This window comes from Ambystoma mexicanum, chromosome 3p (assembly GCF_040938575.1).
Source record: "Ambystoma mexicanum isolate Mex_15411 chromosome 3p, UKY_AmexF1_1, whole genome shotgun sequence".
NCBI lineage: Eukaryota > Metazoa > Chordata > Amphibia > Caudata > Ambystomatidae > Ambystoma > Ambystoma mexicanum.
In genome coordinates, this window is record NC_090925.1 from 1,030,023,480 (window position 1) to 1,030,050,018 (window position 26,539).

General features: G+C 45.7%; 1 protein-coding gene across 4 annotated transcripts in view; it reads right to left on the reverse strand.

Moving 5' to 3' along the window:
- Window positions 1–26,539, reverse strand: part of ARHGAP40 (Rho GTPase activating protein 40) — a 645,040-nt gene that overhangs the window by 232,609 nt on the left and 385,892 nt on the right. For all 4 annotated transcript variants that reach the window (XM_069652367.1, XM_069652368.1, XM_069652366.1 and 1 more), the window contains one exon: window positions 10,874–11,076. In XM_069652367.1, coding sequence (XP_069508468.1) covers window positions 10,874–11,054 — 181 coding nt within the window. In that variant the 5' untranslated portion in view covers window positions 11,055–11,076. The remainder of the gene's footprint in view (window positions 1–10,873; window positions 11,077–26,539) is intronic.

Below are 26,539 nucleotides of genomic sequence, written 5' to 3' on the forward strand. Positions count from 1 at the left end.
CTGTGATGGGTGATAAAAAATGTGAAGATCCGTTCTACTGAAAACAGGGCATTGTATTAGAACAGGAAGCGCAGGAGAGATGTATCTTTTGCTCTCCAGCAATGAAATCATGTGCCATTGCAGTGGAATGATCTGCTCAAGAGGAGGTGTTTTCCTCGATTGACAAAGGAGTTTGACAAAAAGGGTTTTAGAACAGACTAGCAGGCAGTTCCTCTTGGGGCACTGGGAGACAAAGGAGCAGAGTTCTGGCTGGGCAGACAGTGTTCAGTGCTGGCAAAGTGATTGGTGCTGAAGCCGTCATGATCTGGGTTGACCCTGTGCGAGGTAGGCAGAAAGACGGGGGAAGATTCCCCAGCCAAATTGAGTCGAAAATACCGACAACAAATCTAGGTAAATATGAAGTTAAGTGAGGAGCTTCTGATTTGAGTGATAACAGATAGTTTAGGAGAAATAAATAATTTCCTTTCAGGTGCTGTCTCCTTTTTAACGTGCATGTAATCCTGCGTTTATATTTCTCAAAGTCTTACTATGTTTTTAAAAAAATGCATTTCTCTTGTCAAGTTTTACGATGCCAAGGGCAGTTGGCAGGGTTTTGCACAGATAAAACACTGAAAGCTATTACAAGAAGAAATGTACTTGCACTTTGAAGTACAATGAGAGCATAAGAGTCTCTCTGTGTAATTTGGAATTTCTATTGTACAATAAAAAAACAGATTCAAATGCAACTTGTCTCGTGGTATATATTCCGCATTCAGTCCCATTCATTTGACATGCTTAGGGAGACAGATGTGCAGTAAGAAATATCTCAAAGTAAAGTAGCCCGCGTGAGCTGTTTATCTAGAGCAGGGGTGCACAACTGATTTTGACAGAGGGCCGAAAGTACCTTACATGATGGCTATAGTGGGCCAAAAAGTAAATGTGGGTGGGGCGGTAGGCGCGGTGGGGCGTGGTGTGGCAGGAGGCTTTTTCAACCCCTATTTTTATTAAACACTATGCCCCATGGCTCCCACCCCTCAAGCAAACACTATGCCCCATGGCCCCCACCCATCATGCAAACACTATGCCTCAAGGCACCCACCCCTCATGCAAACACTATGCCCCAAGGCACCCACCCCTCATGCAAACACTATGCCCCAAGGCACCCACCCCTCATGCAAACACTATGCCCCAAGACACCCACCCCTCAAGCAAACACTATGCCCCATGGCTCCCACCCCTCAACCAAACACTATGCCCCATGGCCCCCACCCATCATGCAAACACTATGCCCCAAGACACCCACCCCTCATGCAAACACTATGCCCCAAGACACCCACCCCTCATGCAAACACTATGCCCCATGACACCCACCCCTCATGCAAACACAATGCCCCAAGGCACCCACCCCTCATGCAAACACAATGCCCCAAGGCACCCACCCCTCATGCAAACACTATGCCCCAAGGCACCCACCCCTCATGCAAACACTATGCCCCAAGGCACCCACCCCTCATGCAAACACTATGCCCCAAGACACCCACCCCTCAAGCAAACACTATGCCCCATGGCTCCCACCCCTCAACCAAACACTATGCCCCATGACACCCACCCCTCATGCAAACACTATGCCCCAAGGCACCCACCCCTCATGCAAACACTATGCCCCAAGGCACCCACCCCTCATGCAAACACTATGCCCCAAGACACCCACCCCTCAAGCAAACACTATGCCCCATGGCTCCCACCCCTCAACCAAACACTATGCCCCAAGACACCCACCCCTCATGCAAACACTATGCCCCAAGACACCCACCCCTCATGCAAACACTATGCCCCAAGACACCCACCCCTCAAGCAAACACTATGCCCCATGGCCCCCACCCATCAAGCAAACACTATGCCCCAAGACACCCACCCCTCAAGCAAACACTATGCCCCATGGCCCCCACCCATCATGCAAACACTATGCCCCAAGACACCCACCCCTCATGCAAACACTATGCCCCAAGACACCCACCCCTCATGCAAACACAATGCCCCAAGACACCCACCCCTCAACCAAACACTATGCCCCATAACACCCACCCCTCATGCAAACACTATGCCCCATACTCATACAGACCCCAACCCCCCCACCCCTGCATACAAACCCACAAGCATACACCATGCACCCATACAGACCCGAACCCCCCACCCCCAACTCAGCACACAAACCCACAAGCATACACCATACACCCATACAAACTCGAGCCCCCCCCCCAACTCAGCACACAAACTCGCAAGCATGCACGCATACAGACTCTGACCCCCCACATCTCAACATACACAGAACGTGCAGGCAGACCCGACCCCACCCCCCCCAACCCCCCCCACCCCCACCCTCCCAGCATCTCAACATACACTGCACTTGCACACAAACACATTCAGGCAGACCCGACACAACCCACCCCCGCATCTCAACATACACTGCACTTGCACACAAACACATTCAAGCAGACCCGACACACACCCCACCCCCGCATCTCAACATACACTGCACTTGCACACAAACACATTCAGGCAGACCCGACACACCCCACCCCCGCATCTCAACATACACTGCAGACATACAAATACAAACTCACCCATAGACACCCGACACCCCCCACCTCCGCATCTCAACATACAATGCAGACATACAAATACAAACACACCCGACACACACCCCCACCTCCGCATCTCAACATACATACAAAAACAAAAAACACAGGACGGAGCCGAGACAGACACACACACAAACATACAGCCCCCCCACCATGTACTTACCCAGACGTCCTGGAACGCTGGCGAGGCTTCTGGCACTGCCCAAATCGTTTTGGGTTGGGTGTACCTCTACATCTGTGCACCCCGGTGCACAGATGTAGAAGTATACCCAACCCAAAACGATTTTTAGAAATGGAGGGACAGATGCAAAACAAGAGCCTCTTGCTTTGCATCCGTCCCTCCATTTTTAAACATCTTTTTTCTCCGGCTTTTACCCGGGCCGCCAGAGAGAGACAGTATGGATGGAAGAAAGGGCCTTCCATACGGCCCCTCTTCTGTGCGGCCCGTGGGGGGGTGGGGATTGCTCAGCCCCGACTTCATTCTGCCAGGGGTGTGGGGGGGAGGAGGGCCCGTAGCCCCCCCTATTCTGCACCCCTGCCAGGGCAGATTAGGTCACTGAGCCCCAGCTTCCCTGGCAGCATACACACACACACTGCGTGACTCATGGCCCGGCAAGGAAAACAAAGACTTTCTTAATGGAGGGCGACCTTTGCTGCTTGCGGGCCGCCTTCCATTAGGAAAGTCTTCAACCCTGCCGGGCCGCATCCAGCAGCATCACGGGCCGCACTTGGCCCGCGGGCCGTATGTTGTGCACCCATGATCTAGAGAGATTGAATAAATGTGCAGTATTTCAATTGCATGCTTTACAATTGTTGAAACTCTGCCAAAAGGGAGTAGTCTGGTATTGTACATGAAGTACCACAGGGGAGCACGAGCCATCTATCCAGAGTGTATCAAATCCATTATTTTGTTTGTTGTTTGTAATCCTGGTAAAAATAATTATTAGGCAGTATTCTGAAATCAGTCTCGCCACCATAAAAATACCCCAACATGTTACCACAATATAATGCCAAGGATTATAAAATACCACCAAATATCACCATAATACAAAATACCACAGATTAATAGATATAACATCCAAAAATATATACAACAGACTGAGATAAACATCAAGGTAATCAGCTGTAATGATTACGCTAATCCATTGATTGTGATTCTTGGATTTTTAATTCAATTTTACAATGAAGTGAACAAATCAATACACTAAATACAGTATCTTTTATGATTCTCCGCTAATTATCATATACATTTGACTGATTATGTTCCCATAAAGTTTCTATTTGACAGGTGTTTCGACCCCTAGGTCTTTCTCAAGACGGTTACTCTAATTAAGACACTTTCAATAATTCCATGCTCCTTCCATAATTCACTTATGATATTATATCGAGTTCTATTATAATTGTTCTTTTTTTTGGGTCGGTTCAATTGAGCAAAATGTTTGTACGCTGTCTGTGCTGCCCAAAACTAGTATTTCCATTCAAATTCAGGTAAGCTTGATCTTTCAATGACTACCCTGAAATCAGCACCAAATTGAATAGAGCGGTACCAAAGCACACTTGTACTCTGATGTTACCCTAATTATGGCTTAATATAAGACATTGCATATTCTTACATGGGCTAATGCTGGCATTTTGTGGCAAAGCCATCAAAGGTCTGTTCTTACAAGGGCAACTGCTGGCATGTTGTGGTAAAGCCATCGCAGGTGTGTTTTTACTGGGACAAATACTGGCATTTTGGGGCAAAGCCACCATGAATGTTCTTGCAGTGGTAATACTAGCATGATTTCATTGTTTGCTCATACTGTACCTCTACAAAATGTTCTAACAAGCCAGGCATCTATTTGTTTTTCTTCATGTGTATTCCTGGGCGGAGTTACCTTTTCCTATTGAATGATTGAGATATTTGTACTGTGTGGCTGTGACAAACCCAATCCTATCAAGGCGCAGATGTTACAACTATATCAGCAGTACATTTCCCAGTCAGGGGAAGTTACTATGATGTCCCTAGCCACACATCCTCAGCTTTATTTATTAAACAGATAGGTTTTACGTTTTTTTTCTAAACCTGGGCATGGACTCGATTGTCCTGATCTCCAGTGGTAGACTGTTCCATAACTTTGGTCTATAAACTGAAAATCTAGTCTCCTCTAGATACACAGCGTGATTGAGCGATAGTGAGCCAGAATTTATGCTTTGACCTTAGGGGCCGTGATGGTTGGTAGCAATGTAACTTGTTGCACAAGTAGGAGGGAGCCAAGTTATTCAGGCATTTAAAAATGATGCATCTGTTCTTAAACTTAATCCTGTCCTCCAAAGCCAGCCAATAAATTGATCGACAAAGCCCTGAAATTGGTGTGGACTTCTCCACTTCAAACACCAGTATGACTGCTGCATTTTGTGCTTTCTGCAGCCTATATATTTTTTTGGCAGGGGCATTGCCACTACTGGGGTAAGGCGGGGGTGATTACCTACATCCTTGAAAGTGGAACAATGGACAATGCATAAATGCAAGTGATGTGACTAATTGAGCTAGCCTGAAGGCTACTGTAAGAAAGCATTACAAATGAAGCATACAACAAACTTAAGTTTAAGCAATATATGCGTTTTGCTAGGATGGTTCATAAGGTTGTGGGTGCTACAAGTTTATTTTCTTGTCCGCGGGGTTTGTACCCTGGCAAAACTTCCATCTTGTCTCAGTTCCCCGGTCCGGGTCTCAGCCTATGCTTTATCCTGCCTTCTCCTTGGCTGGTAGTTCTGCCTTTTCTCTCTCTTTGGTCAGTGCTTTTACATTATTTTAATTTCATCCCCTCTCTATCTGTAGCCTGCGGTTCGCCTTTCTCGGCTTTTCCAAAGGATACAACCTTGATTGTTCATGAGCCACAGCCTCCCCCTTTCTGCCCAGGGTATAAACTGCCCCACTCATCCTCTTCTGCTCCTCTTGTTTTTCTCCCATACTTTACTCCACTCTTATGGGTCTGTCTCTCTCCCTCTGTCGCTCTCCTCATTTCTCTGCTCTTGGGGCTTTCTCTTCCACGCCACCTTTCCTCAGTCTCTCGGTTTCATCTTTGAGTTTACCTTTCTCCAGGTTTACTCTTTCACTCCACCCGTCTCTGCATTTCCTCTTTCACTCCACCGTTCTCTGCATTGCACCTTTCACTTCACCCGTCTCTCTGTTGCACCCATCACTCCCTACTTTTGCCAGACTCCAGGTTTCCTCTTTCACACCATCATCCTCGGGTCTCCGGGTATCCTTTGACCCCACCTTCCTCCAGACTGTCTTGTTTCACTCCACTTTTCTCTGCTTTCATCTTTTGCGCGACTGTTTTCCGGGTGTCCTCTTTCATTCCATCAGTCTCTGTGTTGCCCCTTTAACTCCATATTTGTGCAGGCTCCAGGTTTCCTCTTTCATGCCACCATCCTCTGGTTATCAGGTCACCCCACCTTCCTCCAGTCTCCAGGCTTTGTTTAACTCCACCTTTCTACGGTTTAATCTTTCACTCCACCTTTCTGTGGGTTTCTTCTGTCACTTCTCCCTTTTCTGTGTTGTCCCTTTCACCAGTATCCAGGTGTTCTCTTTCACACCCCCATCCTTTAGCCTCTGGCTTCCAACTTTCATAACACTTTTCTCCAGTTTTCATCTTACATGCCTCCATCTTCTGGTCGCCAGGATTTCTTGTTCATGCCACAATCCTTCAGTCTTCGGGTATCCTCTTTCACACCACTATCTTCCACTCATCAGGTTTTTGCCCAGTCTCTGGGTTTCCTTTTTCACTGCACCATCCTTCCCCAATCTCCGGGGTTTTCTCTTGCACTCCTCCATCGTCCAGTCTCTAGGTTTTCACCTTCACTCCACTTCCTTTGCTCTCCGGGTTTCCTTTTTCATGCCACATTTTTGCAGGTTTTCTCTTTCACTCCACCTTCCTCCGGTCTCAGGGTTTCCTCTTACACTTCACTTTTCTTCTGTTTTTTTCTTTCACTCTACCTTCCTTTGCTGTCTGGTTTTTCTGCTTCACTTCACCTTCCTTTGCTCTCTGGGTTTTCTTTTATACTCCACATTTCTCCAGGTTGCCTCTTTCACTCCAGCTCCCTTGCATCAAGGTTCTCCTTCACGAGTAGGAGACTTTTCTGAGCATGCACAGTTTGAAGGGATTCATTGTAGTTCCGAGTCTTGGGTACACGCCTACAAATATGTCAGTCATTTTGGATTTCTTTCCTGTATGTTACTGCAAGCTGTTAGGTTGGTGCTTCTGTCCTGTCACTCCACTTCTGGCTTCCATTCATGGGGTCCAAAGTGGTAGGTAGTCTGTCAAAGTGTTTGTGGTAATGGCAGGTTAAAAACTGTCCGTACTGTATTTTGTTTTCTGTTTTGCGTGTTTCTCTCATTAGATTTTGATGGATGATCTGGCCCAAGTAGACTCTTTCTCCCAGATTGTTGCTGTAGTATACATGGAGTTCCCTTTCCTCAAGAATCCCTTTTGCGTGGGGAAGGGATGGAGTCGTTGCTGTGTGTATCTGGTTGTTGTGCAAGGGACACAAGAAAGATGTCGGTCTCTCATAACTGTCCCTTTCGGGGTGGGACTCTGTAGTACTTGTTATTCCTCTGCGAGAAGTGGTATTTCGAGGCATATAGTCCCCATTTGTTTGGGCTGTCAGAAGGTCTCCAAAACGAGTATTTGGGGCCTTAATGGGCCAGATATCATTTCCAGGTCCTTGTAACGATGACCGCGAAAGTGACAAGTTGAAGGTTAGCATGTGAGGCAGCTGCTTAGCAGATTCGTGTAGTTTCTGATTGCTGACAGGAGGCAGTGTTTGTAGTAGGGCTCTCACTGCTTCGCCTGCATCCTTCACAAAACCACCTAAATAAGCAGCCTACTAAGGGAAGCAGGTATCGTGTGATTGGTCCCAACATTACAACATCAATCCCATTATTTGTATTGATGTGTTGAGTTATGACCCCATAAAGGCATACTGATTTTTGACCTAGCAGGTAGTGAGTGGAAACGGCCATTGGGATTAGCATGGCCATGGCCAGTCAATGGGTGGATAAATAACCAAACACCTAAAAGCTTTGTGTCCCTTATATGCCATTTCTCCCTAGGTGTACTCCAATGTAATAGTTTCGGCTTATAGGTAAAGCACCACCTAATAGCCTAAACAAGCAGACATTATGGAGTGGTGGTAGCATTGGTCATGCGCTTCAAATCTTCAATAACACACTCTAAAAGCCAATTGGTCAGGCTCTGCAAATGCTCAGGTTAAACCTGGTGTTCGCTCTTGGGGATTTTGCAAAAACATACCCTTACATTTACAAAGCAGGCTAATCAGTGTTACTGAAGCTTGTTTCACTTGGGTATCATTTAGAACTCACTTTTACTTTAATGTTTTGTCTCCGTTTTACCCAGTGCATGACACCGATTTGGCCAGATTCTTGAATCTATGTGATCACTGCACCACACATAATGTCGACAATTAAATTGCTGACTCCCCATTATGGTGCGGCGTGGTGATCACATAGATCACTGTGCCCTGCATGCCCATAACCGCCTCCTCCTACCCACTTACCTTTTTGGCGGCACACCGTGAAGTGTGCCATCGTCTCTGCTCCGACCCTGCAGTGTCAGTTCTCGCCCACTAACGTGGGTCTGAACTGACCTCAGTGTCCTTTTTTCATTCTTTTTTCTCTTTGTCTCCCTGCTACCATCTGAGGGAAGCAGGGGACACCCCCGACCCCCACTACACTGTGAAAGGTGAGCGGGGGACACGCCGAAACCCTTGCTCCCATTAGCCGGTGTAGTGGTGGGTCGGCATGCTATTATCGTTCAAAGGCGCAGTAATCCACATGTCACAAATTTCGGGGCAACATTGTTGTATTATTCCGAGAGTTCTCGAAGCTTTTTGGGGCCAAGTGAATCTCCTCACTTGCGCTAAAAGAAAGACAAATTCACTCGAAGCATCAGAATGAGCCCATCTTAGATGCGCACATTTAAATGTCCTTTTTCCGCCCTTTAGTATTTGTGCAAATGAAGGGTTGAGGGTGGAGAGATTTCACGGAATTCACAAACTGGATGCGCTTTCAAATGCCCTGAAATGGGTTCGCCTCCTGAAACAGGAGCGAGGGGAGGCATACATCATGGCAGGATCATTTCTGATCCGGTCATGATTTGTTTTTGAAGTGCGACAGCCACATGTTGAACCTCGGCTGCCACACTTGCATTTCCATCGCACAAACATGGATGGAAATGCTTTTTTTTCTTCATTCCCTTGATCAGCACCAACCAGGATGGGTTCCGGAATTACGCAGGTTTTACTTGCACAGCTATGAAGCTCTGTAGTTTCCATTAGACACTGTACGCCTATCCTATGTGACAAAGAAAAGGGTTGAGTGGCCAGAGAGGAGTAGATGGATAGTGGGGCAGCAACAAACATGGTCACCCCAACTACCAGCCTGGCATTATAGAGTGTAAGGTAAGGCGAGACCGCTCACAATAAATCATTTTTTATTATATTAAAATGATTCGAAAAGATGGGTATGAATGGTCGCCTGAGAAACAAAGTCATGATAAAATTAACAACAAAACATGAAGCCTTTAATACATCAAGGTCAAAGCAGTTGGCAAATGAAAGAGGTTTATACCAGTAAAATGTCAAAAGTAAAACATTGTACAGAAAAATGTGCCCACTTGATTTGCAACATGTAGCAATAAGGTGTTGACATTTACAGTGTTTGCGCCGTTTATGCCGTGGGTCAGCGTTTCCATTTTATTTTTATCGACTAGCTCACAGTTACAGAGAACAGCATTATGTGGGAGTGTTTGTGGGAGGGCAATGCGAACGACGTTTCCATTCAGATACACGCAGTCCCCACACTCCCCACAAGAGTTCAAAGGCTTACTATCGGGTGGACTGTGATGAGAGGAAAGCTTGCGCAAATTTCGAAGCTTGAGACGTGTGTTTGAAGAGGCATTTTAAGGAAGTATGCTTTGATTGTTCATTGGGAGCCTCGCATTTAATCAAGACAATCGCCATCAGTAAGACACTGGAAGGTTTGGCAGTACCACTTGAGGGAACAGTAGTGAAATACCATGTAATCATGGACTCCACTTCCAAGGAAGGGATTGTCATCCAATGTGTGCTAATGTACGTTACAAAGTGCAGCTTAAAGATGTTACACGCAGAATCATTAACATGCAGGGAAAACACAAGTAAACAATATCTTCTACCATTCCAAGATGGTGCCTGTGAAGACACTCCTTTAGTGAAGATGTAATATCCGAATGGAAGGCTCTCTATGCATCAGATACAGCTCATTGCTATGGGTAGCATATTTATTTTCATATTTTTAATCTACACTGTGATGCAGCAAAAAAAGCGTCAAAACAGATAAATGTACCAAGTTGCATAGAAAAAAAGCGCTCTTAAAATAACATTTGACTACACTCTCCCCACTTACCAGGCCGAACCAGCTGCTACAAAATAGCTTACACCGGTACAGCACGTTCACCATCGCAAATCAGCTCATTTATTAGACACCAGGGTCCTTCTATATAACTCTGAAAGAGAGTAAAATCTCTTTCTGACTAGACATAAAAAAGCGCCAAGTCTGAGACACTCCAAAAGAGTAAAAGATAGTGAATTGGGAGAAAACGATTGAGACATTGAACCCATCATATAATGACCAGCCCCAAAATGTGCACTCATCACTAGCTCTTCTGGCACGTGAAAATTGACTCCCAATGAGGAAAAATTGTGTGCTACGTGCATATGTAGAACTGTGGGGGCAAGTGCCTTTTCATGCCTGGTCAGTAGCTTGCAACTTGAAATTATTCCCACTGTAAAAAGGGATACAAAAACGTAAGCCTTGGTCCCTAAGATTACAGAGTTTATCCTTTGAAAATAGACGTCACACCGTCTCCAAATAACAAAGCGTGAAGCATATTCTCCCTTGCATTTGCAGAAGGTGTTGCATCTGATCATCAGATGGTTTCAGCTATTACAATCAGCCCCAGTCTTTTCCAGGTAACGGTGTGTGCAATTGCTCTGCTGATGAGGAGTTTACAGGAACAGTTAGGCTGTGGAAGGGACAGATTGCTAGAGCTTTCAGCAGTAGCTGCTTTTAAAAGATACTGAGGAAAGAAAATCACAAGAACTTTCAACATATTATCTCTCAGATAAAATCAAAATGGCCAAATGAGAAAAGAACGAAAGGGAAGAACATATTCTAGCTTGCCTGACAACACCTCTACATAGCCTACCTTCAGGAGTTTTGGAGTCTGGGGAGCTCCCATCCTCGGGGTCGGAGTCGTTGCTCTGATTAATGTTCTCCACCTCTGTCCAAAAATCATCCATGGACAAGGTATCTAGTGGGTCAGCACTGGAGCTTGAGCAGTCAGAAGATGGCGAGTCTAGGGAGTTCTTCCTTGGAGTTCGGCTCATCTTGCAAGGACAACGTCTGGGGCTGAGGAAGACAGGAGAAAAGCAGCTTCATTGAAGAGGTCTTTAGAATTCATGAACAGCAAATACATCCAACAATTCCAGCCACTATTATTCCCTAGAGCGCATAGGTTGTACGATCGAATAAGGATATTCTCCCAAGAAAGAAAACAAACTGCTTGGTCCACACACTTGAGATTTTAGCACAATATTATCTGCCATACTCAACTTTGAAATTGGAAAAAAAACGTGTTCCTGTAAACCGGTTTCGAGATCCGGAATTGAAGCTCAACAATAGATTAACACCTGTAAGCTCTACAGTCCAAATATCTTCCAGTCTAAAACTGAGTATCCAGAACCTTACAAGAGAACAGAGAATGCCAAATCAGAAGAAAAGCCAAAACTGTTACTTTATGCCTAGTATGTAAAATCCCAGTATATTTACAATTTGCACAGCCCCAGAAATCTCCCAGTATAAACATCATACTTCAATGTGATTATTTAAACATCATTCAGTATATATTCACAGTTTCTCCAGATCCAGCATATTCAGGTTTTGAAAATCCCTTCCCATTCCCATTATATATCTCCCCAAAACACACTGTTTTACAACAAGGGTATATGTGCAATCTGCACAAATACAACATACACTCACATTGACTAACCCAGTATATTCTTAGTTTGGCAATCCTCCTATTTTCCTAGTTTGGACAGGTCAAGTGTATTTCAGGTGCGACTATCAGTATACTTTCAGATAGCAAAAGGGTGGTTTATTCTCACTTTAACATAGATATCTGTATAAGCCGCCTAGATTCCCGGCTGTAACAACCAAGTATATTTCCTAGTTGTCCAACAATAGTATATTCAGAGTTGTACAATCCCAGTATATTCTGACATTACTATACCCAATATCAACCCATTTTTTGCAACTGGGTATTTTCCCAGTGTTACAATCTCAGTATAGCCAGTGTGCACTATGCCAGACAGTTTATTCCAGGTTTCATGGCATGGGTAAAGTTCTACTTTGGCAAATTATATTATATAACAATCCAGACATCTGCCAGTGTTGCACAACGTTCTCGTATACACAATTGCAGTATGCTTCAAGTATTCACATCATCATTGTATTCCCTGTTAGCGCAATTCAAGTATATTCTCATTTAGTCTATTCGAGAAGTGCCTGGAAGTGCCTGTTTCGCCTGGGGAGAGCCTGCTGTGCCTGCCATGCTTGTGATCACCGTATTTTTGTGGATTTTCATGGACGGATTTAAGCTTTTTCTGTTGCTAAGAAGACAAGCCCCGCCCACAAACCCGGAAACATTGACAAATAGCCACTGCCGCGCGCACCGAGAAGTGCCCGGAAGTGCCCGTTTCGCCTGGGGAGAGCCTGCTGTGCCTGCCGTGCTTGTGATCACCGTGTTTTTGTGGATTTTCATGTGGACTTTCATGGACTGATTTAAGCTTTTTCTGTTGCTAAGGGTGAGGCACTTAGTACCTGAATATCTGAATATGCATATATACTTTTCAAGTATACATTAAGTCCCCTAAATATTTATATATATATCTCTTTTAGAGACAAGCCCCGCCCACAAACCCAGAAAGGTTGACAAATAGGCACTGCCGTGCGCACCAAGAACTGCCCGGAAGTGCCGGTTTCGCCTGTTTGTCCTGGGGGTCCGGGGCCACGAAATGCTGTTCGTGTAATTACGAGCATCGAGTGAGAGAGGTGAGAGAGGTTGTAATTGGTCTTCGTCATAGAGGTAGAACAAGAGGTATTGCGATTGAAATATTCAGTATCTCGGGCTCCGTCGAAGGGCTTGTTCACTTTGCCCCATAGTAGCAGGCGGCAAAAAAAGTCCTGTGTCCTCTCTGGTGAATATGTTGCTACAGTAGCACAATGACGTGCACTTTGATAGTGATTTCCGATAGTAAGGGCTGTGTTACATGTCCATCACACGTCCCTTAAATCCAGCTTCTGTACAAAGAAGTAAGCAAACGCCCTGTGGGTTGCTGCGGGACTGGAAAAGAAAGCCGGCAAGAAAGGGTTCGGCCGGGAATTTAATTGACTCTGAGGATTTTGCAAATCATGGTGCTCTTGGTGCATTGCACCTTGTATTTGTTCCCCGGAAAGGTTTGAGTCCGGGAGAAATAAGGGCAGTGTGCTATTTTGATGTGAAGGACTTCAAACGTGTTGCATTCTACATTGGCACTAACTAAACATTTGTAATCTGTGGTGGCAGAAAGGTTTTGATTTTTGATTGTTAAATTCTGTTTGGGTGACATAGGTAAGGGAGACATTGTCAGTGTGGATTCTCCAATTTATGCACGCAAAATTAAGCGGATATCTTATAAATGACTCAATTGGGCTAAAAGAAAACGGCAGGAAGGTAAGAACTGTAAAAAAAAATAAAAACAAAAAAAAAAAAAAACTGCCCCAGGGAGAGGGTGTTTCTGTACGGGGAGTATGGTGGGAACCCTAAGGAGTGGCACAATACCAACGCAGTGTGGGGCCCATAAAAAAGTGGAGAAGCAAAACACAAGAGGCAAATTGACGAGGCAAAATACAATCATTGCAAGTGGGTCTTTTGTATTTACACAGACAATAAATCCCTTAGTGATAAGTCCCCTCCCCACTAAAATGAATGAAGATACTAGGGGTGCTCTGGGGGTGGTTGAGATGGACAAATGGGAACTAAGTGGTATAGACTTTCCGCCGCTAACAAATGTAGTTAGTGATCGGATAATGGCACAAATGGAATCATTCAAGAAGACAGACCTCCTTGAACAGACAGCGCAGAAAAGTTTAAGCATGCAAGAAATACCGATAAGACCGTCGGTACTAAATATGGATGATTCCCTGCCCTCCACACTTCAGCCGGACAGGTCCCTCCTGGCCCCAGCAGTAAGTGCGGAGTTAGACAGAAGGGTCAGGCTATCTACTGTCCCTTCCACTCCTGCGAGGGCTAGGGGAGGTGGACTTAAAAATGTACACCTACAAAAATCCACTATTGGAATAATGGATGAGTACGAGATTTAAAAAAAACATGACCATTATGAGAGCAAAATGGGTGAAACAATGGCCATTTTTGTAGGTGGGGAAATGGGCGATGGCAAGTCAACTCCAAACAAATGCTCTAGCCTGACCAACTCTGTTCCCCCCTAGGAGTCAAGAGACTGAGGAACTGATGTATACCCAGCCCAGCAAGGAACTAGAAGGGGGTGAAATCATGTCAGAAATTGAGTCTTTTCCAGTCCTAACCAGGATACTCAACCTCCTGGATAAGGGGCACGAAAGGACACATGGCGAGAGACATGAGTTAAGATACATGATGGTAGAGTGTACAGAAAAAATGAGTAGGCTGGAGGGATTTGTAGATGCCTTAAATATGAGTAAAAAGGAAACTTCTACAGACTCCCCTAAGAGTAATAAGATAATGCTTAATAAAGGCTCCCAAACAGAAAAAGAACCTTGCGAGAATGAATGTAATGGGAAAATAATTTGGGAAGATGCTAATGAATTGAAAAGAATGATACTAATTAACCAAGATAAAATTAAAACTGGAGCAACAAGGCGAGAGGCTGCGGGGGAAAACAGAAATTAATACAGCAATAACCACAGAGCAGAAAGTAGGAAAAATGCTGGATAGTCCATCAGCACTACTGAAGGTGATGGAGGATGAGGATGCCTAAACGTAAGTACAAAATCAGGAAAATGGAGGTGATCAGAATCAGGAAGAAGAGACACCGTATGTGTCTGTCGTTTCATGCAGAGAAAAGAAAATAAGAGCAAGGGCCTGAAGAGAAGAGCCAAGAGTGAGAAGGGGAGTACTTAATCAACCTTCTCCTAAAATGAAAAATACCTCCTCTAACATTTAAGATATATGTAGCCTATCAGTAGAGGGAGGCCAACTAGACTTCACCCAGTTAAATGAAGAAAGCAAAATAGCTTTGGAGGTGAAGGAAATACGGGATAAACAAGAATATTTCAGGAAGAATGAAATGGACACTTCTGTGGGAACCTAATCGGAGAAGAACAGTAAGGAATATGGAGAAGCCACAAATACACTATCAGAAGCTATGAATCATAAAGGGAAAATGAGAAAAGCTAATTCTAAAAATAAAGGGTCCAAGGAAAATAAAATAAATTATAGAAAAATACAAAAGAAACAGAACGGAATTAAAGTCGAAATTATTAAGGAGAAAAGGATCATTCAGCAATTTTTTGGTGTAAAAAATAAGCAAGAGCCTATAGCAGACAGAGTCCCCAATAAGGTGGAAAAAGCAGAAGAAGTCAAAATACCCAGTAAGGCAGTAGATAGCCAAAAATATCTTATTAGCTCTAAACAGTCTGAGGAGACGAAATCAGCGGGCGAGCATGGTAGTGAGGATACAAATAGAAGTGAGCTGCAAATAACACCTAGTGAAGATATTAAAACATTGGTACAAGAGGCTCTTATCAGAATTCTGCAGAACCCCTCTACGTTGGGATCTACTCTGGACCATCGTCATTTGCTCATAAAGGTTTTGAGAGACAACAGCAGAGATTTGTTTTGCAAGGAGTTGTGGAAGAAAATAAAAATCATTAGCAGGGACACAGGGCCCAAATGAATGAAGCTGGTCCTGATACACGAGAGATCGTACAGAAACAAGGGACGGTTCCGATAAACACACAGGAAGGTGGGAGGGACCAGGGAGCGGAATGTAAGGACGGGGGGCCAATAGTAAATAAATCTAGAAATAAGCCTAAGGATTTTGAAGACCGGATTAGGGAAATAGCCGAAATGTGGAACATAAAGCAGGGCAATGAACAAGGCAGGGAGTACAATTGTGATAAGGAAGGGAAAAGGGACAACGAGAGAGGGAAGAATAGGGAGGGGGAAACTAGTAGAAACTCAAGGATAGAGGAGCAAGAGCAAACTCTATATAGTGCTTGGCCAGAAGATCAAAGAGAATGGAGAGAGCTGAAATTTGTGCAGGACCCTAGCGTCATTAAATTTCATGCTCACATAGGAGGTCCCTCTTCATTACACAGAGGACAGATACTCTTCCTGTTCAATGAGATACCCCGGCTCTCCTTAATTACATCAAGTGATATTAAGCTCATTGATTACATACACCCTACACGATACGATTGTGTTAGGATTGTGTTCTACTCAAGAGCCACATATGAACTGGCACTTAGGGAAGGAGTGGCACTTCAACGATTTGGGTACGACATAGTAGACTTCAGTCAGGGCTCTGGGAAAAAACAGGGAAGAGATGGGAGGATATCCCAGTGAGACCCAAGGGAGGAAAAATCGAGAAGAAGAAAGAAGCTAGACAGTAGAGACTCATTTAAATGAGATGGCTGAGTTAAGGCGGCTTGCACTGACTCTGCAAGAATCAATCTCCAAAATTCAAGGCATGAAAGATTCAACCTAGAGTATGGCAAAACTCAGCTTCCTATCATGGAATTCCAGGGGATCGCAAGCCTTGCTATACTCTTATGATACATGTTCGGTGCTCTCTACCTATTCTGTCCTATGTATACAAGAAACGTGGGCGGTTACCCCAATAGTATTAGATGGTTTTACTGTATTTCAGGAACTAGCACAGAAAAAGCTAAAGGGAAGACCTTAAGGGGGTCTCTTAATTGCTTTGAAGAACAATATTGACTTTAAAACCTTAAAATGTTTTAATATAAGTAAAGGATGTATAGCCACCCTCATTAAAATACGTTGCATGAAGCAACCCATACTCCTAATTTTAAATATATACTGGCAATCTGAAGGTGATCTAAAGGCATTTATCGATGCCATAGACACTGCAATACAAGAATGTCAGGATATGAATGAGGAATTACACATAATCATGTGTGGGGATTATAATTCTGAAATATGATTGGACGAAGGTAGAAATGAGTACACGTCTGGTCGTAAAATTGGTGAAAGAGTTGACTTGCGGAAATGTCAACAGGGGGACATATGGAACGTCTTCCTGGGAGGTTTGGGCCTGCAAGGAGTAAATGACTTAATGGAAGACTCAATGGACAAAACAACATGGTCCAATGATAAATGGGCATCCACTATAGATTATATCTTTGTTAGTACCAACATTTTTAATGTTGCCCAGGATTTTGCTTTGATTGGTACAAAGGAGAGTGATCATAAAATGTTAATAATGACATTGTGGGTAGACACGTATGAAGGGGGTGTTAAATACTATAACATAAGAGTGGAAACGAATACCAATTTGAACAGAATCTCCTGGCATAAAACAAACATCGAGAAAGTAAATCTACTATTCCAGGCAGATTTTGAAAATAATGTGTATGCCCAAAAAAAAATGTACTGTCACGACTCCTTTGGATATTACATCAAATCTGTAATCGGAGATAAAGCGGGAATCAAATATAAGGTAAAAAGTACGGGAGGGCACAAGCATGCATACTCTGTCGAAATGAGAACACTTAAGCAGGGAAGAAATCGTGAAGTCTCTGGTTTTCGTAGGCATTGTGCAAGCCCTCCTACAATGGAGGAAGTCCAGGAACTTCACGAAATAAAAAATAAATGGAAATCGAAGTTAAGGTGTATGCGCGCAAAGCTCCTTCAGGGAGATGCAGAGGCTATGCTAAGAGCGTTGTACGATGTAAATACCCATAGATTCTGGGCACTGGTTAACAATGGAGGGCAAGCTCAAACAAAAGTTCTGACAACTTGTGTTAATGCGGAGAAGTGGGAAGGACACTTTAGTAGCCTGTATCCGCCACCAACTGTGGTATAGGTCCCGTTACCAGAGACTGAAGATGCCACATGGAATATTCCCTTTTGTGTTAAAGATATTGAATATATCATTGTGAAAAGCTCTCCATCCAGGGCCCCCGGGCCAAACTTGCTCTGCAACAGGGTTATGAAAGAAAAAGCTAATTTATGGGCCAAAATGCTATTTTTCTTTTTTAAAAACATCATAAAGAAACATCTAATTCCAAATAGCTGGAGAATGTCTTACGTAGTCCCAATTTATAAGAAAGGGGACAGGGCTTTACCAACTAGCTATAGGCCAATAGCCCTTTTGGATGTTGACTCCAAAATATTTGCAAGCCTAGTTTTAGAGCGTATTCGGAACTAGATGGATCTGCGTAATATTCTGTCGCCCTTTCAGTTTGGCTTTAGAAGGAATGTAGGTACTGATGCAGGAGGTCTTTTAATAAATATTATGCAAAGAGCGGCATGGACCCCCGGAAATCTTCCTATCTATTTGGCGTCAATCGATTTAACATCTGCTTTCGATTTAGTCGATAGATCAATATTGTGGACAAAATTAACACACCTTGGGATGCCTGATTCTCTATTGTCAATTGTATACAACGTGCACCAGGACTCTATAATTAAGATCCGACTTAGTATGGAAGGAAATTTGTCCCAAGAAATAAGGGTTAAAAAAGGATTTAGGCAGGGCTGCATATATGCTCCAACTTTAGTTTTAAAAAATTGGTTGTAAATTCACCTAAACTGGAAGGAACTAAGATCCAGTGGACCTCCTATGCAGATGACGTGACTCTCTATGATCACACCCCCATAGGCCTCCTACGACTCTTAACTGCTTTTAAAGAATACATTATCAAAAATGCACTAAAAAATAATTATTCAAAAACAACGATTGTTTGTCAAATAATAAAAAACAAAAAATGAACACTATTTCTAAATCATGAAAAATTACCGACCAGAACGTAATAAGATATCTAGGCTACCCAGTTTTTGGAAACAAGAACAAGGCAACTTTAGGGCTTTATTGGAATCAAAATTCACTCCTATGGTTTCTCAACTACGTAAAGTTGATGGAAAATATGGTAAAATTCTCTTTATTGCGTTCGCCTGTATAAAAACAGAATAGTGCCTCAACTGTGCCATGGACTAGAACTTGCACCGTTATGGTGCCGGATGGAAGTAACTGCATTTGAATCCAAAATCGTAAAAACTATGGTACGTTGCTTGCCAAAATGCGTGCCTTTGGTAGCATTAAGATATGAGCTTGGCTTGCATTCGATTAGAAGTACCATAGAATGGCGCAGAATGGCCCTATTCAGGAAGCTGTTAATTAGCAAAGATACTACTCTATATGATATAATGGGCAGAGGCATTAGGAGTGGCGCTCCTACATCAAAGTACCTCAGGGACATGTTGGAAGAAGCAAATGAAATTCTGGACAAACTAGGGATCCATGGAGATACACTTATTACGAACCCAATGAAAATAAAAAACTCTTGCTTCATTCCGATTGGAATTCAACTGTCCAAGTGGTTAAGATGACTCATTTATATAACCATATGGTCTCGGAATATAAAAAAATGGGGGAGCTTGCACCATATCTATTAAAATTTCCCGATAAAACCTGGAGACATGAGTATATGAGATTTTGTTTCAATGTGCTAGGTACGGGACAAATAGTAGATATAAGAAGTGGTCAGAGTAAGGGATATTCCTTTTGTAGATTTTGTAAACAAAAGGAAAATCTGGAGACCTTGGAGCATCTACTGACCAGGTGTAACGGATTTAGGAACGAACGTATTAGTCACTTTCGCATGTATGTACCAAATACAGAATGTGTTGATTTAGATCTTTTGTGGCTCGATATGTTACACGGTAAAAGAATCAAACTACAGATTGCCGTAGTCCGGTTCTTACAGAACTATTGTTGTCTTTAAATAAAGGGTAAATGGCCTATTCCACAGGGCAAGCGATCAAGCATTTAGTGCAATTTTTATGAATGGAAAGTATCAGGATATGTTATAAGGGACATTCAGAATTTGGGTAAACAAATTTTATCTTTTTTTCTTTTAACTGTACAGTGTTGTAAAAACTGAATCATAGGTGGGAAATATGAATTTTTGTATGGATGAAAATATGTTATGTAAAACTTGTATTAATTATGCTGTTGTCATTTGTAAAAATTACTATGTAACTATAAACAAATTAAAAAAAAATGTTTAAAAAATGTAGTCTATTCCGTTATGTTACTAGCTACTAGCTTGCCAGACCAAAGGAGATTCAGTCTTCTTGGATTGTCAAACTTGGAAAATAATGGGATTTTCAAATGCCCAGGTTGAGAGCCACAGAATAGGTCCACTTTCCACAATTCTATTAAATATGTAGTCCACACATTCACAGTAAGGTCTCGGACAATCCCACTATAAATATCCAGTTTGACTATTATTTTCACTGCTTGACCCATCTCAGTATACTCCAGATTGCATTCATTAGTAGCGTTTGATAATAGCAGCACATCACCAGCTTACACAATTATAGTAAACTTTGTTTGACAATCTAGTGCACTTTCAGTTTGTACAATCCTGGTATATTTGGAGTTGTCAAACACCATTGTAATTGAGTTTTTACAAACCTAGCATATTCTTGGTTCACAACACCGGCATACTTTGGGTTTTGCAATCGTCATAATTTAGATTTTTACAACCTTAGTAAATTCCCAGTAAACACCCAGAGCGAAAACCAGAACAGACTTCCAGCATGCAGAAGACAAGTGTACTCCTACTCTGGCAATCCCAGTGTACCCTTGTTTGACAACAACAGCATGCACACACTTTGATAATCGCAGCATACTCCAGATTTGACAACAATATAGACCAGGTTTACACAATCCCATTGAACACTCAGATTGACAAACACGCTATATTACCATGGTGCAGCATGCCTGTATATTCCCAGTTTTACAAATCCATTATACTTCGTTTTCCAAATACCATTATGCCTTCAGTTTGACATTTTCAGTTTGCACAATTCAATTGGCAATGACGGTATACTCCCAGTTTGGCAGTTTCAGTCTAGACAAAGCTAACGGATGATCAGTTTTGACTAACCTCCCCATTATAATATACCAAAAAATGTGCATTTTCCACTGGCGAGTGGTATGCACTCTTGGTGAGTAAGAAATGGTGTGCTGTGCGTTATGTGGTTTACTGGCATTCATGCTAGAGGGGAAGTGGCTTCAATGACTGGCTAGAAGACAAAACAGACCATTTTCACCCCGGGCTAAAGTCCCCATTTGTCCACCGCTAGAACATTCCCAGTTTTCAGATTCCCAGTATGCTTGCAGTTTGTACAATCAGAGTTCGAAATTAAGGTTCGAAGAGCAGGAGCTAAAACAAGCTCATGGGTTTTGGGCTTCACCCAGTAAGGAGGAGATAGCATTGGGGAACGAGGGGCGAGCACACAAAGCTCAAAAAGAACAAGTTTCTTTCTTACCTGGTAACGTTCTTTCGATGGGATGGTCCGACGACGTATTCCATATCTATGACATGTAATCACCACAACTGTGTTACTTCGGAAACTTTTTTTGGCGTCTGCGTCGTTGTTGAGGACCTCCTCCGACGTCAGACGTCATCCGATGTGATAAGTAGGACGCACAACGCCCGTAGCCTCAGTCGTAGTTTTTTCCCCCAGAACGTGTGACATTAGTCAACTGCCAGTCAGACACAAAGCCTTGCGGAACGTAAGCTGCAATCGCAAAAGAAATTCTGCAGCGGGGAAGGCAGGGAGGGAGCGATATGGAATGCATCGTCGGACCATCCGACTGCAGGGCAGTAGATGCAGCCATACCCCTGGTAGAATGGGTACGCAAGCCAGCCGGTGGGTCCTTACCGCCAAGCGGTAACACTCCGAGATTGCCAAAATAATCCAGCGAGACAGTCTGTTTTGTCACAGCTTGCCCCAAACGCTTTCCAGCGTAACCAATAAAGAGTTGATCGTCCACTCTGACCCGGGACATGCGTGAAACATAAAAGCTTAAAGCTCTCCTAGGATCAAGCCTATGGAGCCTCTCCTCTTCCTTACCAGGATGCGGAGGAGGATAGAATGCCGTAAGAACAACCTTCTGGGCCAAATGAAATTCCGTTACTACCTTCGGAAGAAAAGAAGGACGAACTCTAAGGACAACCCTGTCCTTGTGAAATAAAGTGAAGAGTGGCTTAACTGAAAGTGCCTGTAACTCACTCACTCTGCGAGCGGAAGTAACCACAACTAAAAACACAGTTTTCAGGGTTAACAGTCTCAAAGGGCAAGAATGTAAAGGCTCAAACGGAGCACCCATAAGAAACTTAAGAACAAGGTTTAAATCCCAGCCGGGCACCAGGAAAGGTGACGGAGGGAATACATTAGTGAGCCCTTTCAGACACTGTGAAATTAAAGGGATTTTAAAGTAAGAACACTCTTCAGACGAGCGCTTAAAGATGGACAGTGCCGCCAGGTAACCTTTAATGGTACCCACTTGCAAGCCCCTGTGGGCCAAAGAAAGTAAAAAGGACAGAACCATGGGGATGTCGCATGCAAAAGGATCCACATTCTGAACTCTGCACCAGTCGCAGAACTTACGCCAACGGTACAGAGACTTTGTTGCTTGCCTTCGGGCCGAAAGCAACACCTCCATCACGTCTTCAGGGAGGTCCCAATCCTTATACCTCAACCTTTCAGAAGCCAAGCGTGAAGGTTGAGGGATCTGACCTCTGGATGGAGAACCTGACCCCCCTCCCGTGAGAGCAGATCGTCTTGGTAGTGAAGACGACGTGGAGGGCAGATGGACAAGTCGAGAAGGTCCGGGTACCACGTCCTCCGAGCCCATGCCGGAGCAATGAGGATCATCCGGGAACCGAACTTCCGTAACCTCCGCAGCACTTGCGGGATGACGGGGACTGGAGGAAACGCGTACAGCAGCGGGAATGACCACTCCACCACAAACGCGTCTCCTAAGGCTCCTTTTGGAGGAAATTCCCGCGAGCAAAACCTTTCGCACTTCCGGTTGACACTGGAGGCGAAGAGATCCACTTGAGGGGTCCCCCAAAGGGTGAAGATCTCCAGGAGAATCTCCTGAGCCAACTCCCACTCGTGAGAGATCGTGCTCTGCCTGCTCAGAGCGTCCGCCGTCACGAGATCGAAACTTCCTGCTGGATGGCCCAGAACTCGAGTTGCATCGCCTCCCTGCACAGAGGAAGTGACCCTGCCCCCCCTTTTTGTTGAGGTAGTGCATGGCCACTGTGTTGTCCGTCAGGATCAGGACACTCTTTCCTCGCACAGTCGGCAGAAAAGCCTTCAGGGCTAGCCTGACGGCCCTCAGCTCCAACAGATTGATATGGAGTCTGGACTCCGACAGAGACCAACGACCGCTGTCAGCCCGTTGGCATGAGCTCCCCATCCCGTGAGGGATGCATCCGTCACGATCGTCACCTCTGGCCAGGGAAGCCAAAATGGAGCCCCCTTCATCAAGTTGCCTTCGACGGCCCACCACAGAAGGGCCCGGGCGACCGAGGGCGGCACCTGAACCGGGTCCAACATCCTGCCGGAGGACTGCGACCATTGCATCTTGAGTGCCCACTGCAAACATCTCATCCGCAGGCGAGCCTCTGGCACCAGAAGAATGCAGGATGCCATGAGGCCGAGCAACCTCAAGAACTCGAACGCTGGGAGCGTCTGGGCATGCTGAAACTTGTGCACCATCTGCTGAATGTGAAGAGCCCTCACCTGGGGAGGAAAACACTGCCCCAGGGAAGTGTCGAGCACTGCTTCGATGTACTGGAGCCGCTGTGTTGGCGTCAAATGGGACTTCTTTAAATTGAGGGAGAAGCCCAGCCTGTGAAGGGAGTGGCAGGTGACGGACAGATGATCCAGGACCTGCTCGGGAGAACTCCCCCTGATCAACCAATCGTCCATCCCTTGTTCCTCTCCGCTACAGGCACCAGTTCTATGGCGCCTTTCTCCAGCAGGGCTTGAATTTCCTGCGCAAGGAGCGGATCCGGACTCTGCAAAGAGAGGTTCCCCGGTGGATTGTCGCGAGGCCTGTGCCGAAAGGGAAGACAGTAGCCGTGGGTTATGATCTCCAGAACTCACATATCTGAAGTAATGGCACGCCACTCTACAAGATGCTGCGCCAGCCTTCCCCCAACCGGCAAACCATGGGGCATGGCTTCATGACTGAGTGGTAGCGGCTGTGGCGTTACCTGAGGGCAAAGAGGCAACTGCCCGAGCGGCGTTGGCACCACGGGTACCCTGTCGTCCACCCCTGGTACCCCTGCGTTGGCCTCTTTGACTGCCAGCTCCTCTCGCTTTACTGAAGGACGAGTAATAGCGAAAGGAACCACCCCTACATTGCTGTCCCCTAGGACGAAAAGGCAGAGGTTGGCGAACTGCAGCGCCCAACGACTTCGCTGCAGCTTTTGAGGTTTGCAACCTCTCAAGGATCTCGTCAGCCTTGCTGCCAAAAAGGTGTTCACCGTCAAAGGGCATGTTGAGGAGCCGGGACTGCACATCAGGAGCAAACCCCGACTTCCGCAACCACGCAAACCTGCGTATCACGGTGCTCGCCACCATGGACCTGCTGACGCATTCAGCCAAGTCCAAACGCGACTGAACGGACTCACACATGGCATCCTTACCATCCTGGACCATAGCAAGGAAACCATCCCGTTCGTCCCCTTCGGGAATCCGTTCACCCGCTAACGCAACACAGTTCCACAGAGTGTGTGTGAAACGAGACAAGGCACAAATGGAGTTGGCCGCCTGAAGCGCCATACCACCAGAAGAAAACACTTTCTTCGCCCAGCCATCAAAATGTTTGTCGTCCCTATCAGGAGGGATGGTAGGGTACGACGCCTGCTTTGCCGGGGCCGGGGCCGCCTGCACCACCAAACTCTCCGGAGTGGGGTCCCTGGTCAAGTAGCAGGGGTCGCTACTGGCTGGACGGTATTTTCGCAACAAGGACCTGCCAACCGCCGGGAGACTCTCCGGAGCAGTCCAAGCTGCCGCCACCCTTCTCTGTAAAGCCATATGGAACGGCAGTACCGGGTCAGTGGGGGGACCAACATCAAGGATGTCCGTGAGATCATCCTGCACAAACCCCCCTGGGGGAGCAGACCATCCCAAGTACTCAGAAACCCTAGCCATAAGGCGTCGGTACGAGCAATCGGCATGTGAGCCAGGCTCAGGCCTACAAAACTCCACCTCCAGAGAGGTGTCCAGTCCACTGGCATCATGCAGTGACTGCCTCAAATCGTCAAACTGACTATGGCCCGAGATAATTTCATCTGGAACCTGACTAGGAACAAGGCCATCAGAATCCTCATCCGCCTCTGAAATATACTCCAGGTGGCGAAAAGAAGGCACCCGAGAGTGCTTGCTCTTAACCAGAGCCTTCCTAGGGGGTTCCCCCGTGCCACGGGGTACCTCCGACACGAAAGGTGTCGAGGACGTCGAGTGAATCGGCGCCGGCGTCGAGAGAACAGGCATCGGCGCCGAGAGGGTCGACGTCGAGTAAATCGACGTCAGATGCAGCGCCGCCAGCATCGGCGGCGTCGACAGTCCTTGAAGCCGGAGCTCCGTGCGTGTCCTTCGACGACTTGAGCGTCGACGGCTTCGACGACTTCCTCGGAGCCGGAGCCTCGAGAAAGCCTGTCGACGCCCTCGACGCCTCAGACGTCGATGTCTTCCTCGAAGACATCACAGGTGCACACGGTCTCGAACGCGTCGAGGACCGGGACCTGGAACGGGTATGTCGAGAACGAGTCACCATGTCCGAACGGGACCTCTCCCGTGACTCGTGCCGACCACTCTTGCGAGCGGTGTCTCTCGACCTCTCACGACCGACCCCACTCGGGGGCGCGGACGGCTTAGTACCCTGCGACTCGAGAATCGCCAGGATTTTCTTCCCGAAGGAAGCCCATTCCTCCGGCGTCGCACTGCTGGTGTGGTAAGCGACGTGCCGGGCAGAGTCCTCCGAAGAGGACCTGGAAGACGACCGGTGTTGGCGCTTCCGAGAATGCCTCGAAGAGGCTGAGGAGTGGCAGGACCGACTCCTAGAAGGAGACCTACGAGACTTCCGACGATGACGTGGAGAGTCTCCTCTCGAATCATCCGTCTCCTCTCGAATCATCCGTCGAAAGCCCCGGGGCTTGGACACCCGACCTACCGACAACTTCTTCTTATGTTCACGTAAGGCTTTGGACGTGAGCGACTGGCAGTCGATACAGTCATCTGTGTCGTGGGCCTCCCCGAGGCACCAGAGGCAGGCGTTGTGCGAGTCCGTCACCGACATCTTGGACCCACACTCCCCGCACTTCTTGAAGCCCGGACGCGGGGTCGAAGACGAAGTAGAAGACATCTTCACACAAAGGATTTTCACAAAAACGAACAGGTTTGAAGAACCGAGAAGAACAGAACTCCAAAGAGTCGAGGCGTTAACCAAGATTCACGAAGCAACACGTTCGCGGAAAAAACGGAACTGAGGCTACGGGTGTCGTGCGTCCTACTTATCACATCGGATGACGTCGGAGGAGGTCCTCGACGGCACATCAACGACATCGACGCAGGACGCAGACGCCGAAAAAAGTTTCCGAATACATGTTATAGATATGGAATACGTCGGAGGACCCAATCACCTAGAAATCTATCTTACACATGAAATATACACATTAACCTTTTGGCCATTATGTATTATTCAATATGCTTAAA